Source organism: Porites lutea, chromosome 11 (assembly GCF_958299795.1).
Source record: "Porites lutea chromosome 11, jaPorLute2.1, whole genome shotgun sequence".
Classification (NCBI taxonomy): Eukaryota; Metazoa; Cnidaria; class Anthozoa; order Scleractinia; family Poritidae; genus Porites; species Porites lutea.
Window position 1 is genome coordinate 21,858,607 of NC_133211.1, and position 23,902 is coordinate 21,882,508.

Consider the following 23,902-nt stretch of genomic DNA (forward strand, 5'->3'; position numbering starts at 1 on the left):
TTGCTCAAAAGTTGCTCGAAAAAGCAAATTAAATTTTTTTGGGTCTGATGCTAAAATATGCAAATTGTAAGATTTCTAAGCATTTTTGTGCAATTTTGCAGCGTAACCAACGTTGCTATATAAATAACTTTATTCCGAGAGTGGCTCAGTTATACCAACTATCGCGGCGAGTCAATAATGGGTCATTTGTCCTCAATTAAAACCAAAACATGTAATGATCCAATAAAACTGTTAAATGACTTTCTTCACCTTAGAAACCCAAGTCTGTTTAGTCAGTCGAGTATAAATCTTCGTCCACCATTTTGAATTTTCTCTAAACACCGTTGACCTGGCAGCTAGGCTACTTTTATCTTGCGCCCATGATTTGGCTCCTTTTTTACAGGAAATTCATAAATTGTCTACTTAACTAAAACATTGTGAAATATGGCAGAAAGGCCAATTAAAGCACTAAAAGCTGCTCCGACAACTCAGAATTAGAAGAAAACTAGAGAAATTGCTCAAAATGCAAAAGGTTGCTTGAAAGGCAAAAAGTTGCTCGAAATACGAGAAGTTGCCAAAAAGTTGCCGAGCAACTTGTGGAAAGCCCTATGCGCATTACCCTGATTCGATCCGTCAATCAAAATCAACCAGATGATGCAAATTATGTCCAAAGCACGGTGTTATTTGGCGTTTGGCGAGGAAATAAATTGAGGAGTTCGAAGCGGGTTTTATCACTGGCTGGCGATTCAACTCTTTCTCAATGGTACTACATTTTAGAGATATGACATTTTAAGGCCAAGAGATTTTATACCGGTCAAAATGAGCGGAAATTTTCATAGAGAGTCACAAATAAACAAAAGGTAACATTTGGCGTCCGTGCGTTTGAGTCCATATAATTATTCACAGTTTTATCTATCAAATACTTAAGGGTATAATACGTTTGCAGAAATTTAATCGTGTAAAAAATCAACAAGGAATACGTTAATTGTAAATAAATCGTTTCCCTCCCTTATATGACTCACTAGATGCGATTTAACCCTGCAAATGCTACTTTGTCAAATGTTAATTTGTCAATCATCGAGTCCCACTGAGAAGCCTCTTTATTCCCTGGGGGGGGGGGGGGGGGGGGGGCACTTGGGTATTTTTTGGGTGGGTATGTGCCGCCCGGGACTCGAAATTGGCACCCCGTTCTAACAAAAATGTCCCCTAAAATTGATACCCCATTCTAGAATTCGCCCTAAAACTGAAACCCCGTGCTACAAATGGGCCAATTTTTTATACTCCGTTCTAGGGTGCAAAGACTACAACAGTTTGCTTGTTAACGCATTGAACCGTATTTTTAAAAGCGATCTGTCTTGAATAATTTCAAATGGCTGCTTACAAAACTGGAGCTTTCGTGCGTTCGAAATATTATACCCCGTTCTAGAAAACGCCCCTGAAATGGATACCCCGTTCCAGGAGCCCATCAAATGGAGCCTCCATCTCCATTAGTTTCTTGAGTCAACCCTTTCCCGAGTAGATTTATAAATAGAACGGCTTTCCCGCGAAAAGTGTCATATTTCCCAGAGTGTCATATGTCACTGTGAACCGCGAAGAAAAAAAGAAAAAAAAATGGCGGACGAAGGCGAAACAAAGAGCCCGTCCTTCGACCGTTTTCCTTTTTATTATGGACCCTTATTCTTGATTTTGCAGCCGCTAGGAACTGGGTATTAGTAAACGAAAGTTAATGAACTACTAGACTGAGAATAAAGCGATGGAATATAGTAGTTCTTTCACGGACAATATAGGAGCGAGCAGAAAGGTTGTCTTTTTTAGGGTTTAGGGTTTTTGTCGTCCCAAATTCTCCATGTAAGTTCTTCAAAAAGCGTCGGCTATGAAACGTTCTGTTGACAAATCGGAACTTTCCGATAATCAGTGTAGGAAAAGTGCTAAATCATTGGATTTTTTTGGAAACCCTGAAACGGATCTCTCCAGCTCAAGCGCCTCGTGCGAAGGCGACGAGCGCGCCAGTTTGAATGTCAAGGATGTTTTGCGAAGCCAACTCTTGCAGAAGAAAACCTCCAGTTGTGCGGAAGTGACTGCCAAAGAGGATCGACTGGAATTGTTAGAAATGTGGCATAGGGATCTGAAATCAGCCGGTTTTAGTGTTGAGTTGACTTCTCTCACCGCAAAACACTCCCCTTTCGAAGATGTCGACCCTACCACAATACCGGATTGTGTATTGGTGTTACATCCTTCACGTATACATACCTTTCACGCTCAAACGGGGCCTTTTCAACCTGTGCGTCTTGTTATTCACGTCGATGGTGCCTGGAGTTTGCATTGTCCCATATTCGAACACACAGTTATTAACTCCGGCAAGCTTCTCGCACTGGAAACTTCGCGTGTCATTGAGCTTGCTCAAGAGATGTTACACGAAAATCACACCTTATGTCCAGGGATACTGAAAGATTTTAGTTGCTTGGGATATGTACCAGAAAATATAAGAGTCATTGGTGGACCTACAAGTAGTGCTCATTCAAAATCTTGCAAGATTTGGCATATTCCCAGCAAGAATATCCCGTTGAAAAGCGGCTCGGATCCTCGATTGAAAAGTGTTTGCACTGAGTGTCGTGAAATTGCCAGATACATTAAAAAGAGGGTAACAGCGAAGAAGAACGTGGACGAAGCCACCCGAATGAAACGGGCTCCTGCCCGTTCTAAATCAGGAGCTTCAAAATCACGATCCCGTTGGGCGGCACATACCCGTATAGGTAATGTATGGGAGTACCCCCCCCCCCCGGGGTTCTATTCACACTATAGATTCATTTGTAGCCAAAATAAATGATATTTGGAGATGACTGTATTCTGGTTAATGCCCGCTACAAAACATATAGTTAATATGGTTGTATTGATCACACTTACTTGGAAATATACTTAGTCACTGACTTGCTGAAAGGGCACCTGAAACCTTAATTTAGTCACTTATTTTGCAACGTCAGAAATCACAACTTATCACGTCACTTTCAGCCCCCGGCTTTTAGCGCTACTCTATAAATACTAACCAATTTGAGAAGCCATCCATTCCAGTATTCAATTTGATTAAAAAGGATTCTGAATTACGTGAAGGTGAAAATTAAGTACCGCGCGCTTGCTTACTTGACAAGTGAGTTGGCTTTAAAAACAGTTTTTATCTATAATTCCTTTCCCACGGGACCACTGTGTCATTGTGAAGGAGGTGGTCATTATTTAAGAGTTAGTTTTTTTGAGGTTTCAGACGTTATATTGAAAAAGAATTTTCTAATACCTTCACGTCTTGAAAACTGCTTACGTTCAGCGTTATGTTATTCTACTGCGCTGCTAAGCTTGAGCACATTCTATTTTTGGCTCCACTGAGCAACTACTCCGTTGATATTAAACTGAAGGAATGACTGGACATTTTGAGGTTATATAAAGGGCAATTCCGCATCGGGCCATGGGGTTGCACTGAGCTTACTGTAAGGTGAAAATAACAAAATGCGCACAAATACCTCAGTTAAATGGCGAGTACGTTATCATTACATGAGTCTTATATTGAATAGACCCTTACACGGGTTTTTCAAACTTGGATAAAAGGACGAATAATCATTGACACCGCTGGAAAGACATCTGGAAAGAGCGCCTTAAAATTGGGAAACTGTGATACCTTGAAAGCGAGCGAAGATATATTACTTCACAAAGTCACTAAATTTTACAGACTTCTGTTTGGTGAGTCGAGGGGGGCGTGGGTGGGTTGGTACGAACTTGGTCCCCCACCATACAAACGTCTCTAAAATTCGGCGACTTTGTGGGGCTGAATATTCGTTAGTTTTCAACAAATCACGTCTAAACTTGGCATCTTTACTAATTTTAAGGCTAGCTTTCTTTTGACCCGTTTTGACGAATTTTCTCCAACTGGTCCAATGGAAAGGTCTAATAAATATAACTCTTGTTACCTAATTGTCTTTAACATACCGAACATGTGTAAAAGACTCAGGAAAAGACTCATTCTTTTACCCCGGACTGATTTGCCGTTAAATCTCTGCTAAATCAGTTTTTGTTATCACTATGTTCGTAAATGAAGGAATTTGTGTCGCGCCCAAGTTTAGCTGGGCCGTTACCATGTTCAGCCATTTGAAGGGTTAATTATCTTTAATATTGCCTGCTCGAGTAACTGAGATTTCATTTCATGCATGATTTCAAGGAAAATGATTATTAAATTGGTTTTTCAATAATGGTTTCCCAATCCATGGGTTATGATAGAACAGTATGATAATCTATGATTACGGTGATTAGTTTTTCAACATCTCCATGCACTGACGTGTTCGCCTCTTTTTTCATTTAAAAATGATGATCATTTATGTTGTACATCTAAACTCAAGAGGGCCAAACTGAAAGCGTTAGTTTTATGAGGTTTCAGGCGTTATATTCAGATATAGTTTTCTAGTACCTTTACGTCTGAAACAAGAAGTGGGCACTTGAAAACTGCTCACGCTCAACGTAATCTCATCCGATTGCTAATAGCCTAAATAGGCGTTAGTTAAGATATTATTACAAGTGTATACAGCTGAAGGAGCTTCTACAAAAGAAGTGCTCATTGACAAAATAGCTTGTTGCTATGCCAGCTTCCCAAAACGGAAGTTTATTCCAGTCTATGCTGGCCTCCCACACGTAAGACTAAATAATGTAACCTGTAACGTTTATTTCATAGGTCAGTTACTTAGAGATAACGTTGGGCCGAGTGAGTAACAAAGTGAAAGGTTAACGATGGTTTCTAAAGAAATGAGACTACATTTTTTCGGCTAAATGACCTTGGAGAACTTTTTAGTGAAAAATTGAAAAAGAAAAAGTGCCGGGTCATTTCCTTTTTGTCGCTTGACTGGGTAACTAAGTGTTGAAATGGGTCAACTTACCGTATTTATTCGATTAACCGCCCTGGGCGCTTATTAAATTTTTGGACTTTGAGAGTGGGCGCTTATTTGAGGCGGGCGCTTATTCGATGCTGGGCGCCTATTAAATTTTCACAATTTCAGCAAGTGTAGTATATTTATTTTGCAACAAAAGAGTAAATGCTAATAACAAAACGCGAAGAAATAACAAAGAAAGATTTCTGTAAAATACTCTGAAGAAAACTCCGTCTTCGGGAAAGTCTCTTATTACGGTCCTTATTCAATTTCAATTTCAATCTCATTGCCACTCAAGTGGGTGGGGTGAGGTTGGGCGCTTATTTGAGTTTAGTAAGGAGGGGGAGGGGGTGGGGTGAGGGCTTATTCGAGGCTGGGCGCTTATCAACTTTTTTGCCTTTAGGATGGCCGCTTATTCGAGGTGGGCACTTATTCGAGGTTGGGTGCTTATTCGAATAAATACAGTACTCAAATATTTTTTCAAAAAATTAGCTAACCGAACGTTCACAATAAAAATAACTGCTACAAATCAGTTGTCAAAGAACAAAAGAGAAAAAGAGAAGCCTGAAATGAAGGAGGGTGCCTCTTTAACTTACCAACCGAAAATCATAAGCCATTTATATTTGACTGAAAAGAAGCCCGAAGGACAAGTTTCAGGCATCCAATATAAGACCGAAAATACAACTGCGAAAGGAAAAGTAGGAGAAAATACCTCTTATCTTTGCTAACTTGGAGAAAAAAAATCTTTCAATTAAATTATTATTTTTTTCAATTTTTTCAATTCACTCCTATAGCTACTTTATATGCTGGCGTTTTCTTTCAAATACCTGCATTTCAGTTTCCAGCGTATTTTAGTCGAGCGTTACGCGATGCCAGTTGAATGCCATATATGATAACAACATTTATCATTTTACAAAATTTTTAGATTTTCGCAGCCTCGACAATTAATACCTGTGAGTAAGTTGTTTTCCTCGTCAGCATTTTCCTCGCCAGCTGCTTCTTCGTTGAATTGATCTTGTTGTGTTTCCCAATTTTCCTCGTCAGTTTCTGAATGATAGAAAGTAATTAAAACAAAAATTCAACAAACTGAATAATTGATTAGTCAATGAACTGATCATACGGGAAAAAAACCACCTCAACAAGTAGATTTATTGAATTTGTACTGAACTATTTAAGAGTGATTGAACTTTTGTTCTCACGGTTTAATTTTATAAGGCCCATGCAGAGGCTACATTAGCGAGTCCAATAAAGGACTTTTTTCTGTTCGGAAAATTAAAAGCTGACACGAAGACGCTCGCCAAAACTTTGTGGACATTTTGGTTGTTTTTTTCGATGGAAAAGTCACTTGCTTCTCAGTTGTTATTCATGCTTATTGTCTGGACTATTTGGACAAAAAAGGTTTGCGATGTGTTATTTCTCCGTTACAGAAAGCAGTATTCTTTTTCTTTGAATGTTCAATCTAAACTATAAAAAAAAACCTTCTTGTAACTAAGAGGACACCGGGAATTAATGTGACTAGAAGACCAGGTTGAAGCAGAAGTGAATTGCCTGCAAGTGTGAGAAATTATCTACCAAAACGTTGTCCTGAAATGGTCAAGTTCGTAAGGTTATACCTTTGTCCTCTTGCGTGGGGATCCTTTTATCTTCCCTGTCATCTTCTACAGGATTTTCAGCTACAACTTCAGCATTATTGCTCCCAATGAGAGTGTTTTCATGAGGTGCAACACTCTCCTCAGCCAATGTTTCTGCTTTTATAACAGCAAAAACCGCGAGAAGAACGAGTATAATTCCTCGAGTAACACCCTTCATGCTGGCTGCCAGCTATAATGCCGTTTCTGTTTGTGAAACAGGCCTTTTCTAACAAAGCAAAGCGGAAGCAAATTCCAAATTACTAGTTGAATTGTCCTTTTTAAAGTGTAATTGCCTCTCAGGTGTGAGCAACTACTTATGAGGCTTACAGCAGATATCAAGTGTGAAAAGAGTGCTTACTTAAATGGTCAATATATGGGAGGATGAATGATCACAGTTTGTATTCAAGAAGACGGACTGGCCGTTTTTCATTTTTTTCTTCTTTAACCTGTATGAAGGAAAGACCCTACATCTACTAAAGTTATCAAAAAGTTCAAAAAACTTAGGCAGCATTCCACAATTTATAACGTCCTCAAGATATAGTACATGTAAATAGAAAAGGAAACGTTAATTGTAACAATATTGATTCCCTATCCTTCCTTCATATGAATCAGTTGATTCAATTTAACCTTCATGAAATGATGAAAATATTACTTTGTCAACCATCGAGTCCCTTTGCAGTAGAATCATTGAGAAGCGTCTTTAATCTCAAAAGTTAAAATGTTCATAAACCTTATCTACTTGTACTATTGATTCAGTTGTACGGGACAGATAAAATTGTCATCAAAATAAAAGATATTTGTGGCCGGATGACTGTATTCGTAAACCTAACGCTAAAAGGAAGGAGTCAATGTCCGCTACACAGGCAAGCACAAAATATATCGTTAATATTGTTTTATTCTTAATTCCGTGGTCCTTGTTATTTTACTGTACCTACTTAGAAATATATTTGGTCATCGATTTGCTGAAAGGGCACCTGAAACCTTAATTTAGTCACGTATTTGGAACGTTAGAAATTATAACTTATCATTATTCTTTCAGCTCCCCGCCTTTAGCGCTACTCAATAAATGCAGTAACTAATTTGAGAAGGCATCCATTATAGCATTCAATTAGATTAATGAAGCATTGTGATTTACGTGAGGGTGAAAATTAAGTGCGCTCGCCCTTGACGAGTGAGCTGGTTCTCTTACTCTAGTTCCCGTTTCCCAAGGGGCCATTGCGTTATTGGGACGGCAGAATTGAATAGATTGAGACATTTTCTTTATTTTTATACTGACGGCTGGCTAGTTATATTGAAATACAGTTTTCTAATACCTTTAAGTCTGAAACAAGAAGTAGGCACTTGAAAACTACTGACGCTCAATGTAGTATCATCCAACTGGTAATAGCCTGAATATGCGTAAGACAAGATATTCAGGTCATTTAGAGTAAAAGTTTATACAGCCGAGAGGAGCTTCCACAAAAGAAACGCTCAATTATAGCTTGTTGCCATGCCAAATTCTCTAAATGAAGTTCATCCCAGTCTATGTTGGCCCCCTTTCACATGTAAGGCTCCTTGAAACCTTTAATATTAATTTCATAGAACAAGCTTACCTAGAGATAACCTCGGGCCGAGTGAATCATAAAGCGCTTAGCACTGAAAAGTATAGGCGCTATATAAATATTTTTTATTATTTTTCTTATATTATTATTAACTAAAAGGTTAAGTTACACGGTTTCTAAAGAAATGAGACGACATTTTTTAGCCTTAACTTTAAGTGGAAAATAGTAAAAAAATGCCCTGTCATTTCCTTTTTGTCGCTTGACTGAGTAACTGAGTATTGAAATGGGTCAACTTACTCGGATAATTTAGCACAGTACCAAACGATCACAAAATTGATTCAAATAAAAGAATACAGTGAAACCTCGATATAACCTCTATATAACGAATTCCTCGGTATAGTTAATTATTCCTCGAGCCCGAATGGTCTCTGACTCAGAAGCCATGAGGAGAGAGGAATAATTTTTTTTAGTAAATGCAACTAGTTGATAAAAATATCGAGACAAAACAACTCTAGCAAGCAAAATGCGATTCAGCCGCCATTGTTGTAGTTCTTAAAGTCGGCGCAGTCGCTACTAGTGGGTTATAAGACATGGTCTACTAGTAGTAACTCAGCCAATCAGAACGCAGCATTGATAATAGACCGCTAGTTGGATTTACTACCGAACGATATTCTTCGCACCAGTAATAGTAAAACAAATAGGAAAGAACCTCGATTTAAACCTCGTTATGGTGAACAAAGTTTGCTAGTCCCAATTTGTTATATCGAGGTTGTTCCACTGTAGCTGCTCTGGATCAGTTGACAAAAAAAAAAACATGAGAAGTACAGGGTCGACTGAAGCCAGAAAGAAAAAAAGGGTACCCAGTGTTATCCTCTCTTGCTTATATCTACAATCGGCGACAAAATTAGTTGAGACACTTTGTCTTAAAGGGGTTTTCTGACGCTTTACTGACTTCCAGGGGGGAAAATAAAGCTTTTACTCCCCCATCCCCTTCATGCAATGTTGTGCCGCTGTTCGAGCTACCTATTGAAAACAACAAACACCACAACTTTGAAAATTGTAGCAGTTTGACTGAAAAGTAGCCCGAAGAGTAAGTTTTAAGCATCCAGTCCAATAACCCCAAAAACAAACTGTAGAAGGAAAAGGAGAGGAGAAATAGAGAGTGCGAGAAAGCAGTGCTTGTACTCTTAGCTTTTATGTTGGCTACGTGGGAGAAAAATCATTTATTATCCTTATTTATTTTTCACTTCACTCCTATAGCTACTTATGATTGCGTTTTCCCCTAATTTGGTGCTTCAACGTCGTTTTTAGTGTTAAAAATCAGGCTCACAGGCTAAATCAAATACCCGCATTTCAGTTTCCACTATATTTCAGTAGAGTGTAACGCAATGCCACTTGAATGCAATATATGATCATATATAATGACAACATTTATGATTTTGCAATATTGTCAGATTTTCGCAGCCTCAACAATTAATTTTTCGAAATACCTCGCGATTTTTCGAAAGCTTACCTTGTTTCGTCCAGGTAGTGGTTTCTTGAGTCTCGTCTCGCGTGGCTTATGGTTGCTGTTCACTTGAAACCACTCTAAGGCATACAAAATTGCTAAGCAGGCGTCAGGGGCGTCCTCGATTTGCACGTACTGCTTGCTGATGTACATTTCCGCAATAGGCTGTCCGGGTAGAAGTAAGGCGGCACCCAATCCTTTCTAAACCACTTCACATTAGAGAAAATAGGGAACTTAAGATAGAGACGTTTTCGGGGCGACGGCAACTTCAACCGGACGTGACATCATCATTTGTTGGATATTGCGCATGCTCGTGCTCACCACCTTGCCGTCGTGATCCCGTCGGCGACGTGAAACAGGTCTGTTTGGCGTTGTGGCGAAAACGTGAGTATTTAACTTTCATTTCAATCAGGTTTGTTGCGTTTAGCAACCAACATTTTGCAGATTATCGTTCTTAAATTGTCCTTGTTTTCTTTGAGGCACATTTCAAGTTCGATTTCCAAGCTCTGTTATCTAAACTTACATCTTTGAATGTTTCTATGTTTTCATGTCACAGGGTCAAGATCCAACTTGGCACACAGCCAACCGTAAGTGAGCTTGACATGGGACCAAATTTTCCCACGAGCCAAATAAAAGCATCCAGACAAAAAATATGAACTCCGATATTTCAATTGTGTGTTTTTAGTTCGCTCTTTTCGTTAGAATATCGTATAAATGAAACGCATTGAAAATTATATAGAATAGTAGGTAATACCATGTACTAACTCGGCGTGGGAATACTGAAATAAAGTTGTTGCCGTTGTTGTTGTTGTTGCATGCAAGTATTTCCCGGGAATTATTTCAATACCAAACTAAGAATACGGTTCCTTGGTAGCATTTTAATGTTCCTGTAATTTGCAAGGCTTCGGCAAGCCTGTGGAGATCTTTTTTTTTTCAACACGGAATTCTGCCTTGAGGCTCAGCTGCATCCCGCATGTTTTTTAGCGTGAACGGATCGTAACTGTCCCGAGGAAAATAGGGATTTTTGGACTCATAATTTTCTCACAAAACGAGAAACTCTTCATCCGATACATGTTGTCTGCATAGCAAATATTTATTCTCTTAATTCTTTATGTGAAGCCATATTTTCCTCTTCGGTATTCTTCTAATTAAAGGCGCCGTCCTTCTTGGTTCACTGCGATCTTAATGTCCTATTTTTGACGGGGAGCGACGGCTGCCTTAGTTCCAGGCTTTCTCTGCCAGTCCGGTCGCCGTCGCTCCGAAAACGTCTCCATCTTAAGTTCCCTAATGAAGCAACGACGACGGCGACGGCTTTGAGAACGTCACTTAAAAAGTGAATTCACTCTGCCTCGAATTTTTTCGCGCTTATTCCATCTCGTACAATTCGCCAAGTGCTGGCAATATCTTTTTTGGAGTTGAATTCTAAAGGACTGTATCAAAGTTCAGGAAAAAGAAAGTTATTGTCTTTTGTTCCCGTCTGCGACAAAACGTAAAATTAGGAAGTTTCACGTTGTAGTCGTGCAGCGACGGCAAAGAAATCATTTCAAAAAGGCTGATAACGGCTTCATCCCGTCTGAGAGTTCGGGCATAAACTTCGAAAGATATGTGGCGAAACTTTTAAGGTGCTGAGCATCGTCCAGAATTTGGGACTTAGGCTTCAATCCTGTCAGGGTCCCGCTCTAGGTCATTGTCAGTAAGGATCCCCGAGAACATGCCCAATGAACTCTTATTACTTTTTGTGACTGAGCCTGAGCTTAATTCCCCTTTTTTTCAAAGTTATGCCACGTTCTTTGCATCGAAGAAGGAGAGCTTCGAGAATTATATCGTTGTCTGCATAAGCCTGCTCTACTGTGTCACACGATACACGAGGTTGTCATCGGTTATGCGGTTAAGCATACCTCGTTCCAGGCCCCCCATGACTGACCTTTTTTTGAAAGGGCATGCAATCTCAGCTAGCGGAACTTGCCATAGGTTGTTCCAAACATCGTTAGTAAACTAGACTCTTCGCTTAAAACACAGTGCGAGAAAGCGGTTGGGAGGACAACCTTGGTGAACGCCTTGACCTGGGCGCAACTTCCGGCTGTATTTAATCGAGGACCTTGTTTTTTCTCTTAAGGTATCTGTTGAGATGTTTGGGGTAGACACAGATCCTCGATGTACCAGATCTCTTTGTTGACACCACAATGTTATTAACCAAGGGCGTTGGCTAGTCTTCAGGCACGATGATGGTCTCATTCAATGTCTTGTCCAAATCGTCTTCAGTTTTTCCTTCGATGGGGATATAATCACCGGTTCAGCGTTAGGCTCAACCTCCTAGCCTGCGTAGCAGTCATTTCCGTTTCCCGTGAAGAGGGGCAAATACATGCGCAAGGCAAAAACGAGCAGAAATGTAGGATTGGGGAAGAAAAGGAAAAATGTCTGAGCACAACGCGAGATTACAAACGATTGGACGAGGATAAATTTAGATATGACATTGAAACGACACCTTTCCATGTTTCATTGGTTTTTGACGAACACCTGATTGACAGTATCTGTAATGAGCATGCCCCATTAAAGCAAGTGAAAATTTGGGACACATCAGCGCCGTGGATCACTAATGACATAAGATATAAAATGGGGCGAAGGTATAAGTTATTCAAACAGACCATTTCATCCAAAAGCCCAAAATTGTAGTAAGAGTATAAGAGAGCTAGAAATGAGCTCACCTCGGATCTGAGACAATTCAAGGCCGCATACTTCTCTAGAATATTTACAGAAGTCAAGAAAACTGGCGCTTATTAGAATTTGCTTAACAAAGCAATAAAACCTTTAACGCATGAGAGCATTGGTCCCCTCCAAAGAGACGACAGTACTCTCGCCTTGACCGACTAGAAGAAATCTAATCTGATGATTTCGTATTTTTCTACGATTGGCGAAAAGCAAGCAGCGACACTTTCGTCTAACAACAATGTTCCGCAATCAGCCCAAATAGTGTACATATAAGATGTCAGCTATTTTATTATTATTATTATTATTTGTAATTATTTTCTTCTATAGTTGAAAGACTTTTTATTTTTTACACACGACCCCACAAGCTTGTAAGCTTTTTTATAACTGTGTCATAAAGGTCTTTTTCTTCTTCTTCACAGCGGCCGATATTTCCTTTCCTTCCCCGCCCCTCCCCCCCCCCTACTATTTTGCTCCTTTCTGCCTCGCGCGTCTTCCTTGCCTGCCCCGCTTGTTCCGTTAGGTAGCGGAAACGACTGCTATACAGGCTACTCAACCTCCAGGTTAACTTTGCCGGGAAAGGTTCCAACTGGGCGGTTAAATACAGCTGAAATCTGCTGGAATTCCCTCGCTAATGCACCGAGACTGCTTTCTTTAATTCCACTTCCCTCCGGCGAATCCGATTGTTTCGCACGAAATTCTTCGCGTTCACCTTGATAATCTTCCTGTGCTGGGCAGCCTGTGCTACTGTAGGCGACGTCAAATTAACTGCTACAACCTCAAACTCTCCCGAACGCTTTTTCCAATCCGACTTATGGGATTTCGAGTTATGATTAGCGTCACTTCTAGATTTCTGTTTTGTTCCACATAGCCAGGCGTTTGGATGTCGGTGACAATTTAGAATCGCTGACGGGGCGTTTCCTAACGATATTGACTGACGCACCACAGTCAATTTGGAACATGAGCAACGCCCGGTATTTATTACTAGCAGTGTAAAGATCTCTTTGAAAAGAGGAGATTCCGGCAATCTGGGGAATTTAATTATCGCACTGAAAGTAGAAGCGATAATGCTGGTGATGAAATCTATAGCACTATCATCAGAGTTAGATTAGCTTGATAACTCGATCTGTTTATAACCGCTTTGTTTTTTGGCAAGGCTTCGCGATATATGATTTCGTTCTCCGAAATTTCAGCACTTGGAATACTGTTGGAACCCGAAGTTGGACGTTTCTCTTTAATTTCTTCAGTGTGAAGTCTCTACAACAAAACGTTCACTGTTTTGTGGAACACCTTGATGGAAGTCGTAGTGTAATACTGCTATGTGCCGCAGGTTTGGTATTAGATATGCACTGTCCTTAGATGGGGTATTGCTTTTGCTATTGTGCTCCTTTGATAGGTTTCTTTTGCTTTTAAAGCAAAAAAGCAAAGTCGCTGTTAAGAACCAGTTTTTAACGACGTACCGAGCAAGACGATTTAACTAGGTTTATTATATACTGTAGATAGGCATTCTACGCTTTCAATCTGCCGTTTAAGGGGGACATTTTTCATTATCTATTTTCCCTTAAAATGGGGTGTTATTCTTTTGCTTCTTGCAGTAGAAGTGTGACAACTTTCAGGTCAGGTTTGGTAGACTGGAGCCTATTTTCTGCTGGTTCCCAGGGTCTTCCTCTTCCCCCGTCCACTTGAAAAGATGGCGGAAAGAAGCTTCGACAGCTTTGTAGGACAAGATATCGAATTCGTAAGCTCTTGGTTCTGTTGGTTTCGGGATCAAGGCTTGGAGGATTTGATTGAAGCTTTTGCGAGTAAGTGATTGATCCTTATTTACTTACCGTTATAATATATGGCTGAAAACTGATCAGTACATCGGCTAGATTCATACATATTCAATTGATAGGTACTTTCCATCGAGGGATCATAATAGGATCATAATAGGACTGGTACTTAACTTTGTATTTACACATTTATTCGAGGCTGGGCGCTTATCAACAGGTACATACGAAGGTATTGGCCAGCAACTAATTGGATTTTGTGGTTAGGTTTCTGTTGTGGTTCGAAGGATTGCCACTGGTCACTTTTTTTTTTTATTTGCAGTAAACATTTTGAATCTTTCCAGGCCTCGTTTGATTGAGTTGGAAGCCACTATTACTTCTTTAAGATTGCTCGTTAGACAAGAACGGTGTACCACGTGTTGTGTCAACCTGTTATAAGATCTAACAAGGAAAGCTTGAACTCTCCTGGTGTCCTTATTCGAATGATGTAGGATGGATGTTACGATTAGCGGAAATTAAATGCTTTTTAAGAATGGCTTGTTTGTGTCTAGTGTGTCTAGCTCTGTCTAGATCCTCTACTCTGGCAATGCTCTGTCCAGAGGCACATCCACGTATTGGCCATATAGGGATGGTTACCCGCCGGGTAACCATTGAATGCAAGCCACCAAGTACAATAGCAAGGTTCAAGAATACATTTCGTAAGTCAGATAACTAGTCAACATTAATCTAAAAAAATGTTTAGGACTGTGAATAAAGTTAAATGTTTAAATGAGTGGAGATGTTACGTGCTAGCAGACGTCATCTCCATCTTTGTTTATGAAGTACCATGCATATTTTGGCGTTATATTAATGTTGACGAAGTAAGTTTAATTACTCTCAAAAAGTTATTACAAAGTGCGATGGACAGTTGTTACAAATTGCGACAGCTTTTTTATTACAAAGTGCGACACGGTTTATTACAAATTGCGACAGGTATTACAAAGTGCGATGGATTTATTACAAATCGCGACAGGTATTACAAAGTGCGATGATTATTACAAATTGCGACAGTACAACATCTCTCTAAGACGAACACTTACTACCGGTCTCAAAAGTGTTGACGTATTCTTTAACTATTTTTTTCCACCATTCGCTCTTCCAGGTGGCCTTGATTTATGCTGAGTTTCCAAGTAATGTTCCATGTTGTTCACCTAAAATGACCACGATTAACATAACTAGGGGAAATGGTCTTACTTTGGCTTATTTTTATTGTTATACCTCTGTAGGTTTCCCAGCTCTTATAGTGGTTATGTCATTGGCGGCTACTCAGGCTGACGGGTACGGAACCTCGGAGACGTGTTGGCTTGATGTCCCCAGTGGTCTGATCTGGGCATTTATTGCTCCTGCTGTAATAGTTATTTTAGTAAGTTAATTTTTATTTTCAACAGAAGATAGATTCTAAACGATATAATAACAACTGCAAAACAACTGTTATTAATACATGTACGTAGACAACTTAGGCGAGGACCATGCGTCAAACTATTTATGAGAAGAGCCACTTGTAGCCTGCAAATACAACCGTCCCTCCCCGCTTCCTCCAAGAGCGAGGAGACTGGAGACGGCTTTATTTGCAAACCAAAACGTTCCGTAATCGAGTTAGGTTCCAATGCTGGATCAAAAGTAGACGCTTACTTAAAACTAAGCGTCGGACTAAGTTCAAAAGGAAAAATATGGCGCGGAACAATTTACAATAGGCCATTTCCGAGTTCCCCCGGGCCTCTGTTTCAAAACGAGGGTAGGTGCTCAGCCTTTGATATGGACATCACTTTTCATTCTCATGCAAATAAAACTCATTTTCACAAGAAAGGTTGTGCACCTAGCCTCATTTTGAAAGTGAGGGTTTTGGAATCGGAAGTGGCCTATTGTTCTGTGGAACATCACTTTACGAAAACGCGTTTAAAACGGCAGTTTTTATGATCTATTGATCTAATAAAAGCTTTGCGTTTTATAGTTTAATATAGACTGACAAGCTTGTCTCTCCACAGATTAACATCGTAGTGTTTGTTTTGGTGATTCGACAAATGATGGGAACCCGACACGTGCAAAACAAGACGCAAGTCGAAAAAGTCAAAGCTGGGCTCAAGGCCACCACGGTCATGCTTCCCTTGCTTGGTATCACTTGGTTATTCGGACTTCTTAACTTTAGTTCATCAACTGTCGCATTCAAGTACATGTTTGCCATCTTCGATTCACTTCAAGGATTGATGATTTTTATATTTCATTGTCTTCTTAACAAACAGGTAAAAAGTCGTAAAGATTTTATAGAGTCCATGAGCTGCAATTTAAGTACCACTTAGGGATATTTCGGCCTACTTTAAAATTTTGGTAATTCGTAACGGAGCACCAAAGAAAAAAATCCGTCGTCATGAATACAGTCCGATTGCTTTCATTTGAATCTTTGTTACAGTGTATTAGACGTTTATTGTGATTTGATTTTTACACCTCGGTGACATGAAATTAGCTAATCGACAGCAATTTTCCATTCCAACCTACTAGAAATGACGTCAAAAACTCATGTGTAACCACGAGACGCAGACTAGTGATTTCACTGAAAGTCTGTTCTCTTATTGACTCGAGCTCTCGACTGATCAACCCTTGAGGAATTACTTAGTTGTTGTAAAGCACTGTATAAAACCACTCCCGCATGATAGACTTCTTCAGGTAGTTCTTCACAGTAGTTTTGACAGCACTGTTTGGTCGTTTGGGCACTCAAACCTCTGACTCTTGGGAATCTTTAAAAGCCACTAATGCTGTATTCGTTCCTCTTTTGCACGTTTTGGATGGAAGCCGCCCAGTGCTAGTTTTTGGGTAAGAAGAATAACTGGATCATGACAACTGTACAGAACAAGAAAAGATGTATTTTGTGCTTTTTTGTTTTCTCCAGATAAAGGATGCCATAAAAAGAATACGAGACAAAACGAGCTCTGGTGTCGTGTCATCGACACCTAAAGCCAATCCTTCTCCCATCTTGCCATCGAAGCAAGTTATTCAGCCTGGAAAAGGTATTTGTCGTCTCTGTGTGATATTGTAACCTATTTTTTATTCATAATAGCGGAGCTCCACGCGCGCGCTTCCCGCGCGCGTAGGCGGAGCCCCATTGCTAAGTAAATCTACCCATCCCAGAAAATTTGGTAATCACGTGACCGTACACCGACCGCCGACCGACCGTCCGTCCGCACCACAGGAAAACCAATGTTTACTCTCACATTTTAGCTAGTTTGGGAGCCCAAGAGAAAATTAATTTCACATCAATGTTGTGATCAATTGACAGCTGTCAAAACAGGGCATCCGCTGACCAGTATCACCTGACCGTAGCGCGGGCTCAAGTGTCGACCCATCGAGGTCGAGTATTTTTTGAAGTTATCCGCTGACAAATTACCAGTTTGAAATGATCGCAGGCTCAAGTTTATTTTTTCCAAGGATTCATATCAAATATGTTGTGTTTATGTCACTATGGCCCCGCACTATTAGAATTTTGATTTCAAACTGACTTCGGAAGCGAAAATTCAGCCTGTCTTTTTAAAAGTACAGGCGGGGAAGACCTTATCTTACCATGGTCATGCGTTGGTCACGCTCTACGTCCAATTTTTATACTCTGATTGGTCAAAATTTAACAGGTGAGTTCATGCGAAAAAATTATGCAGCATCTTGAAAATTGTTTACTTTGACAGCTGAAGCTGAAGAGTTTTGTGTCAACTTGTGATGTTTTTAATTGTCTTTTTCTTCTGGATGTACAAAATGAAATACAGCTGCTATCAAGAGTCTTCTGTTATTCATGGCTGGTTTGTTTACTGGGTTTTTGGTTGAGGAACGCGTCGCTTGTCAAAATTTGGTAATTCGATTTCGGATGGCATCGTTTTCGTTTTTCACCTTGCTTAATGCTTAAGAGGGTTTAAAAGTCTCAAGCAACTGTGGCCTTCCTTGATAGCTTTCAGGAACTGAATCTCGAATGGTAAGCCTGAGTAACTATTGTATTTGATGTTTGTTTTTGTTATATCTAATTTCATGAAGTCTTGCACATTCACGCTGACAGTTTATGCGGCAAGTTTATGCACGTTTGTAGCCGTAGTTTGAGTCAATGATCTGACCTAGTATCAGGTTTGAACGGTTTGATATAAGCTTACAGAACTTTAAAAAGTCTTCAGATATATTTGCTCACCACAGATAGAAAACGTTCCGAAGAATATTTAGTTATAAATTTGGCTGTAGAAAGAAAACTTTGAGCGATTTTCTTGCTTCGAGGAGTTCACCTTGGAAAACAGTAAACACCCGAGCCGGGAAGCCGGCTTATAAAGCTTCACGCCGAGACTCAGGATTTTTAGAGACACTTTAATACTTGTCTTCATGAACGAAAATTGTTATCTCTGTAAATGTTTCACCGAATTATATTTCTTTTTTTGATTGTTAGTAGTCTCTCTTGCAATTTTAATCGCTTGTCTGTGCCGTTTGTTTTCATCGTTCATGAACATCGCTTGCAGGAGTACTAAAAAATGTCGCGCGTATCAAACGCTTTATAAGATTACACATCATTATAACTGAAACCATTAAATAACCAAAAAAAAAAAATTAAATTCGCTATTATGTTGAAGTGTAACGCTATTTAAAAAGTTCATTCAAACACTCGACCACACTGACAGTTCGCACTATAGAAACGAGAACCGGCTAGCCATATGGGTGATTTTGGAAATTTTTGAACGGTTTCGCTTTACGATTGATCGTCCTGAATATTGACTCAGTGCAATTTGTCTTGAAAAATTGTGAAATACTGCATTCTGTCCGAGGTCTGTGTGATAAATAGTACTGTTTCACCTCAAATGTGATGTATAAAAATTATAAAAGGTTGGTTTAAACACCCCCAGATTTGTTGGCGAGAAAAAAAAAATTCGGCGTGATTTGTTTTCCAAGAATTTGTTTTCGAGGCCTAATCTACTGTGATCTTGAATGTGATCGAAGATGTTTGTTATTTTTTGGGTGTACATATAAGGTTATCAATTCGATGTAAGATGTTTCACTCTAAAATAACTTAGCCTTTCCCTCAAAAGTCACATGAATGTGCCCTTAAGTTAAATGATTTGTAGATTAAAAGTTTATTTTTTAATTTAAATTATAAATTTATTAATTGGAGCTTCGCTTTTAGCCCTGGCTAAATCTATATATTATTTTCCGTTTATTATTGGCTCAAATCCACCAGCTAATTCTTCAAACCATAAGATGAATTCTTCTTATTAGTTTTTCAAATAAATACTTATTTTATTAAAATATAATCAAGTACTTTGGATGGCAAACTAAGTTTTCCTCCTTTAATTTTGTTTCAGTACCAAAGAAGCGATCAAACCGAGCTCAAAATGATTATGAAATGATGGAGTCTCTTTCTCGTCAGTGACAGCGTTTCCAAGCTACCTTCCGGCTCAGTGGCAGAAAAAAACGTTATGGTTGATATACCGAGCGAACAGCAACCTGAGGCCGAAACGCATCTTAGAGACGCTCCAAAAAATCTGTATGATTTACCGGATAAGAGCGAAGAAATCGATCCAGTTAAGGGTACAGAGGAGAAAAGCGCCCTGGGCGTCTTTATACCACCAAACGATGAGACAATATTACCCAGTGATGACGAACCTACTTCTCTGTCAGTCTCTGAGGAGAGTAGTGCTGACGGGAAAGACGTCCATGAATCCTTAATGCGTAAAACAGAAGGCGCAAAAACGAATGAGCAACCGCTTGAAAATCATGAAAAGAGGTTGTCATTACAAGGATATGCTAATGACATTTTTGCCCAATCTCCTCCAAAAGCAGAGGAGATTCTAGGGAGAGAAGAAGGTCGTTTAACGCCGAAAGAAAGCTTATCTTCCTCATCATTAAATACGGAGGAGGAAAATGTAGAATTGTCAGCGGAAGTAAATTCAGGGATTAGTCCTGGTGAGGTCAGTTGTATTATGGACGAAGGACCTCTAGAGGGAGCTCTACCCTCAACCTTCTCAGAAGAGACAACATCACGGATAGGTGCAAAGGTAATTAAAAGTACCACGAATCTTGTCCTAGCCCTTAAAATACTGCTTGTGTTTTAGAAATTAAAATAGGCACATATCGTCAAGACTAGAAGTGCATCCTAGCCGAGAAAGACATTGTGCATATTGCAAAAGAATAGTTATTGTAATAAGTTAAAAGAGTTGTTCGCAATGACTCAGACAATGTCATTTAGGCAACGGAAGCCCTACCGTCTGTCTTTGTATTTACAATAAGGTTTAGTTATGGAATAATAACTCGTAAAAACGGGAATAACGTTCGTTAGAAGCTATTATACCATCTTGGTAGAATATTGAAATAATCGATAAACAAAATAAATGTCTTTACACTAAAAATGTACATGGTTTCTTTTGCGACAGAGAGTAGATCCAAGAGAGGTTAAAGATGAGGTCAAAAATGACGAGGATTTTGAGGTAATATATCAAAATAAGAATTAATTTAAACACTCTATATCCTTCTCTTGGGAATTCAGTGACTTTTTTTTCAAGCTACCGCAATACTGAACATTCTGCACCCGTAAGATAGAGGGTTTTCTAAGGGCCTGTTTACATGAAGGTGGGGGATCCCGGGTAGCTGAGGTAACCTGCTTAGGTGGGGTAACCCGCCTGTCCATATAATCTCTCATTTTAATTTGTTCATGTTTACATGATAGGTGGGGTGACCCGCCACATGTTACCTCACCTATCTGGGGTCCCCCACCTCCATGTAAACAGGCACTAAGAAACCTCGTTTACACCTACTTATAACTATCGGGATTCACTTTTAAATTTTAATAATTGAAAAAGCATTTACAACGTGTCAAGTTCAGTCGTGCGTGCAACGCCTATTAGTCTCGCTTGCTTTGAAAAGCGAGACTCTTAAAATGCACTCGTTTTTTTTTTTTTTTGTCGGACCTAGTTTGTAGGCCCCACGTTCCTAGCGAGGACCGTGGAAACTGGGGATAAGAATCGTGACGACTTTCATTGTATGGAAATGAGTCTCGTGATGAGAATGCAGTTTATTTCGGCGATGACTGAAATGACGCATGTAAGTTTGGCAATGACGTAATTTTCCTCGAATGGAGGCCCTTGATTTTCGTGTAATTATACACGACATGCAGGCACATCCCCAAGCAGGATGAGAAAATATTATAGCGGGGAAATCCTCAGGATTTTGTGGCTTTTTAAGGCGTTACGTTTCTCAAAATATTGTCGCAATTACAGGAAATGTACGGTTAAATAGATTCACTTTGTTTTATCTATTTAATTGATAGATTTTCGCAGTTGTTACGATATGAAGTCGCGTTGCACTTCATAAATACTTGAGATATGAAGTATCCACTGTCACGTAATTTTTACGTGCGCACGTGCGTAAAATTTGCGTTCGCAAATAAACTAAAGGCAATGTATGAAAGGCTGCACGTACAATTATGTAAGCGTAAAAGTAGAAACTCGCTTAACTTGACTTTTAATCTCAATACTTTATGTCTTACCTCTATTTGATTTACGTGATTAAAATTTACGTGCGTTAACGTGCGGAGCCAAAAACGTATCAATGGAAATCCACCCTAACGTGTCACGGTTAGCTTTGAACTTGACTCACCGCACACTCTACTTGCAGCACTTGATGTCCATAGTTGATGGAAATCCCATATCGAGCTTTTCCGGAACGGGTTGGTCCAAGAATTCTATGGCTTGAAAGCGTTGATTATTTTGGAACAACTGATCACTTCAGTGGTCGAAAAAAAAAAGAATAATCTTAATGAGCAAAACTTCAAGGTTTACTGGAAAATCAGGATCGAGGATCGAGGATCGAGAAATCAGGGATCAAGGATCGGTTAAAAAGAACTTGAAAATAAAATAAAAAAATAAATCGTGGATCAGTGATGATGTGGGCCGTAGACTGTAGATAAATTTCAGAGAACATAACCCCGTTCGCTGTACTGAACGCTAAATTCAAGTAAACTAATCCGAGTCTGTCTGAGTCACTGATTGTTTTGACGAGAAAGTGAAATTTTCCGGGAAAATGAAACGCTTTATCCTGGTGATACTGTAATACAAGAAAAAACTTTTAGCAGTTTTTAATTTTTAACTCGTGGGGACGCGCGAGCGTACCACGAGTTATTACTGGGACAGAGATATGCAAATGAGTCACTCGCTCACTCGTAGTAGACGGACATCGTAATTAATCGGGTTCGAACTCGAGAGTGCGAAGATCTATCGCTTCCGAAGAAGCACGCGCTCTTGAAGTTCGGTGGGATCAAATTCTTCGCTGAGAGCGTGCATCGTTCGGCGTTCGCTACTCAGACTCAGAGTTTTCTTAATGGCAAATTTTCTACAGCACGGTTAGAGGTCTTACCAAATTTAAGACACGTAGGAGTCTTTCAAATGAGTACGATGGTTAACTTGGGGATTGGATTTCAAGAGCCTTTGACTCGTCCAGGCGTTAGACTTGACGAGAAAATGAGCAATTACTCTTCTGACTCCGAAAGATCACGGTGGATATACAAATTCCAGCTTGCTGGAAAGTGATCTGAAAGTAAGAAAATGTCATACCATGCTATTCTTAAGAACCTGTATGGGCCGAAAATGGATGTCATTTTGACCATTAGCTTCAAAATAACCGCAGAAATCGAGATAAGAAAACATATGTTTTGCCCCCCACTTCGCTGACGAGGTGTATCGGCTTTGTCAAGCACATGTTATTTTGTTCATTCGTTGCCATGAAATGCGTTGACATTGTTTTTTCATTGTCAATAGCTCGGTTAACGCGGCTCGATCACACTGAACGAATTTGCTGGCGGAAGTTCCATGGATAGTGCATTAAGTTAAAGAGTTTTCGCCAGAGTGACGTAATCAGCCTTCGTGGTGTAGTGGTAAAGTAAAGTCGCATACAGCCGAAGGTTCCGGGGTTCAAGTCCTGCTTTGTACCGTTCTTTTTTTATTTTCTTTCTTTCTTTTTTTCCCGTTTTTGGCTTGTTTTGTTTGCTTATTTGTTTTGTTGTTTTTCTATAAATATGTACCTAAATAACCGTTATTTAATAAAATGCAATAAACAAAAATAAAAGTATTGTGTTGGTAGAACAAAGATAGTATATTAAATATATTGTACATGGATAAACAATCTGAATTTCTATCATTTCCTACAACTTACCGTGGGAAAACCAGAGTTGATAACCATTTGATCATTTTCTAAACAATGTTCCCACGAGTTGACGATAGGATGATTAAGTATACATTTGCTTTCAGTACTCCTTATTTTTCTTGTAATTGTTGTATGCACGACCCCACCAGCAATGCTGATCTTTTTATCGTACCATAAACTAAGTTTCTTTCCTACCCACCTACCTACCTACCTACCTACCTATCTATTTATCTATCTATCTATCTATCTATCTATCTATCTATCTATCTATCTATCTATCTGTCTGTCTGTCTGTCTGTCTGTCTGTCTGTCTGCCTATCTATCTATCTATCTATCTATCTATCTATCTATCTATCTATCTATCTATCTATCTATCTATCTAAAATGCATACTGTGTACAACTCTAAACATTGTACTCTGAGACTGTACGGAGATATTAAAAGTAGATACTAAGCAGCTATGGAAAATGTCATTACTTTCATGCGATATTGATATCTTGTAAAACGGACAACAAATTCAGCAGTAATACGCGCGAACTGAATTTACTGTGTGTTGTATAAGGTTCTGTTCAACTTACACTTTTTTCCTGTGCTGAACATATACTGTACCGAGCTGTACCTTGGTCCGGTACAAAGAAGCTATGTATATTTATACTGACAGAGTCATGGGCCCCTGATACCGA

The 23,902-nt window shown here is 39.4% G+C and overlaps 2 protein-coding genes and 1 long non-coding RNA gene across 3 annotated transcripts in view; 1 reads left to right on the plus strand and 2 right to left on the minus strand.

Moving 5' to 3' along the window:
* Window positions 1-23,902, minus strand: part of LOC140951561 (uncharacterized) — a 116,049-nt gene that overhangs the window by 6,548 nt on the left and 85,599 nt on the right. The window lies entirely within an intron of this gene.
* Window positions 5,854-6,884, minus strand: LOC140952836 (uncharacterized). Its single transcript, XR_012167401.1, has 3 exons — window positions 6,870-6,884; window positions 6,494-6,737; window positions 5,854-5,927 (listed from the first exon to the last, which is right to left on the minus strand). It is a non-coding gene; the product is annotated as an uncharacterized lncRNA (long non-coding RNA).
* The window catches only part of LOC140952300 (uncharacterized), a 5,695-nt gene continuing 1,295 nt past the window's right edge, over window positions 19,503-23,902 (plus strand). Inside the window, exons 1-2 of the mRNA XM_073401725.1 lie at window positions 19,503-20,081; window positions 20,457-20,510. Coding sequence (XP_073257826.1) covers window positions 19,503-20,081; window positions 20,457-20,510 — 633 coding nt within the window. The remainder of the gene's footprint in view (window positions 20,082-20,456; window positions 20,511-23,902) is intronic.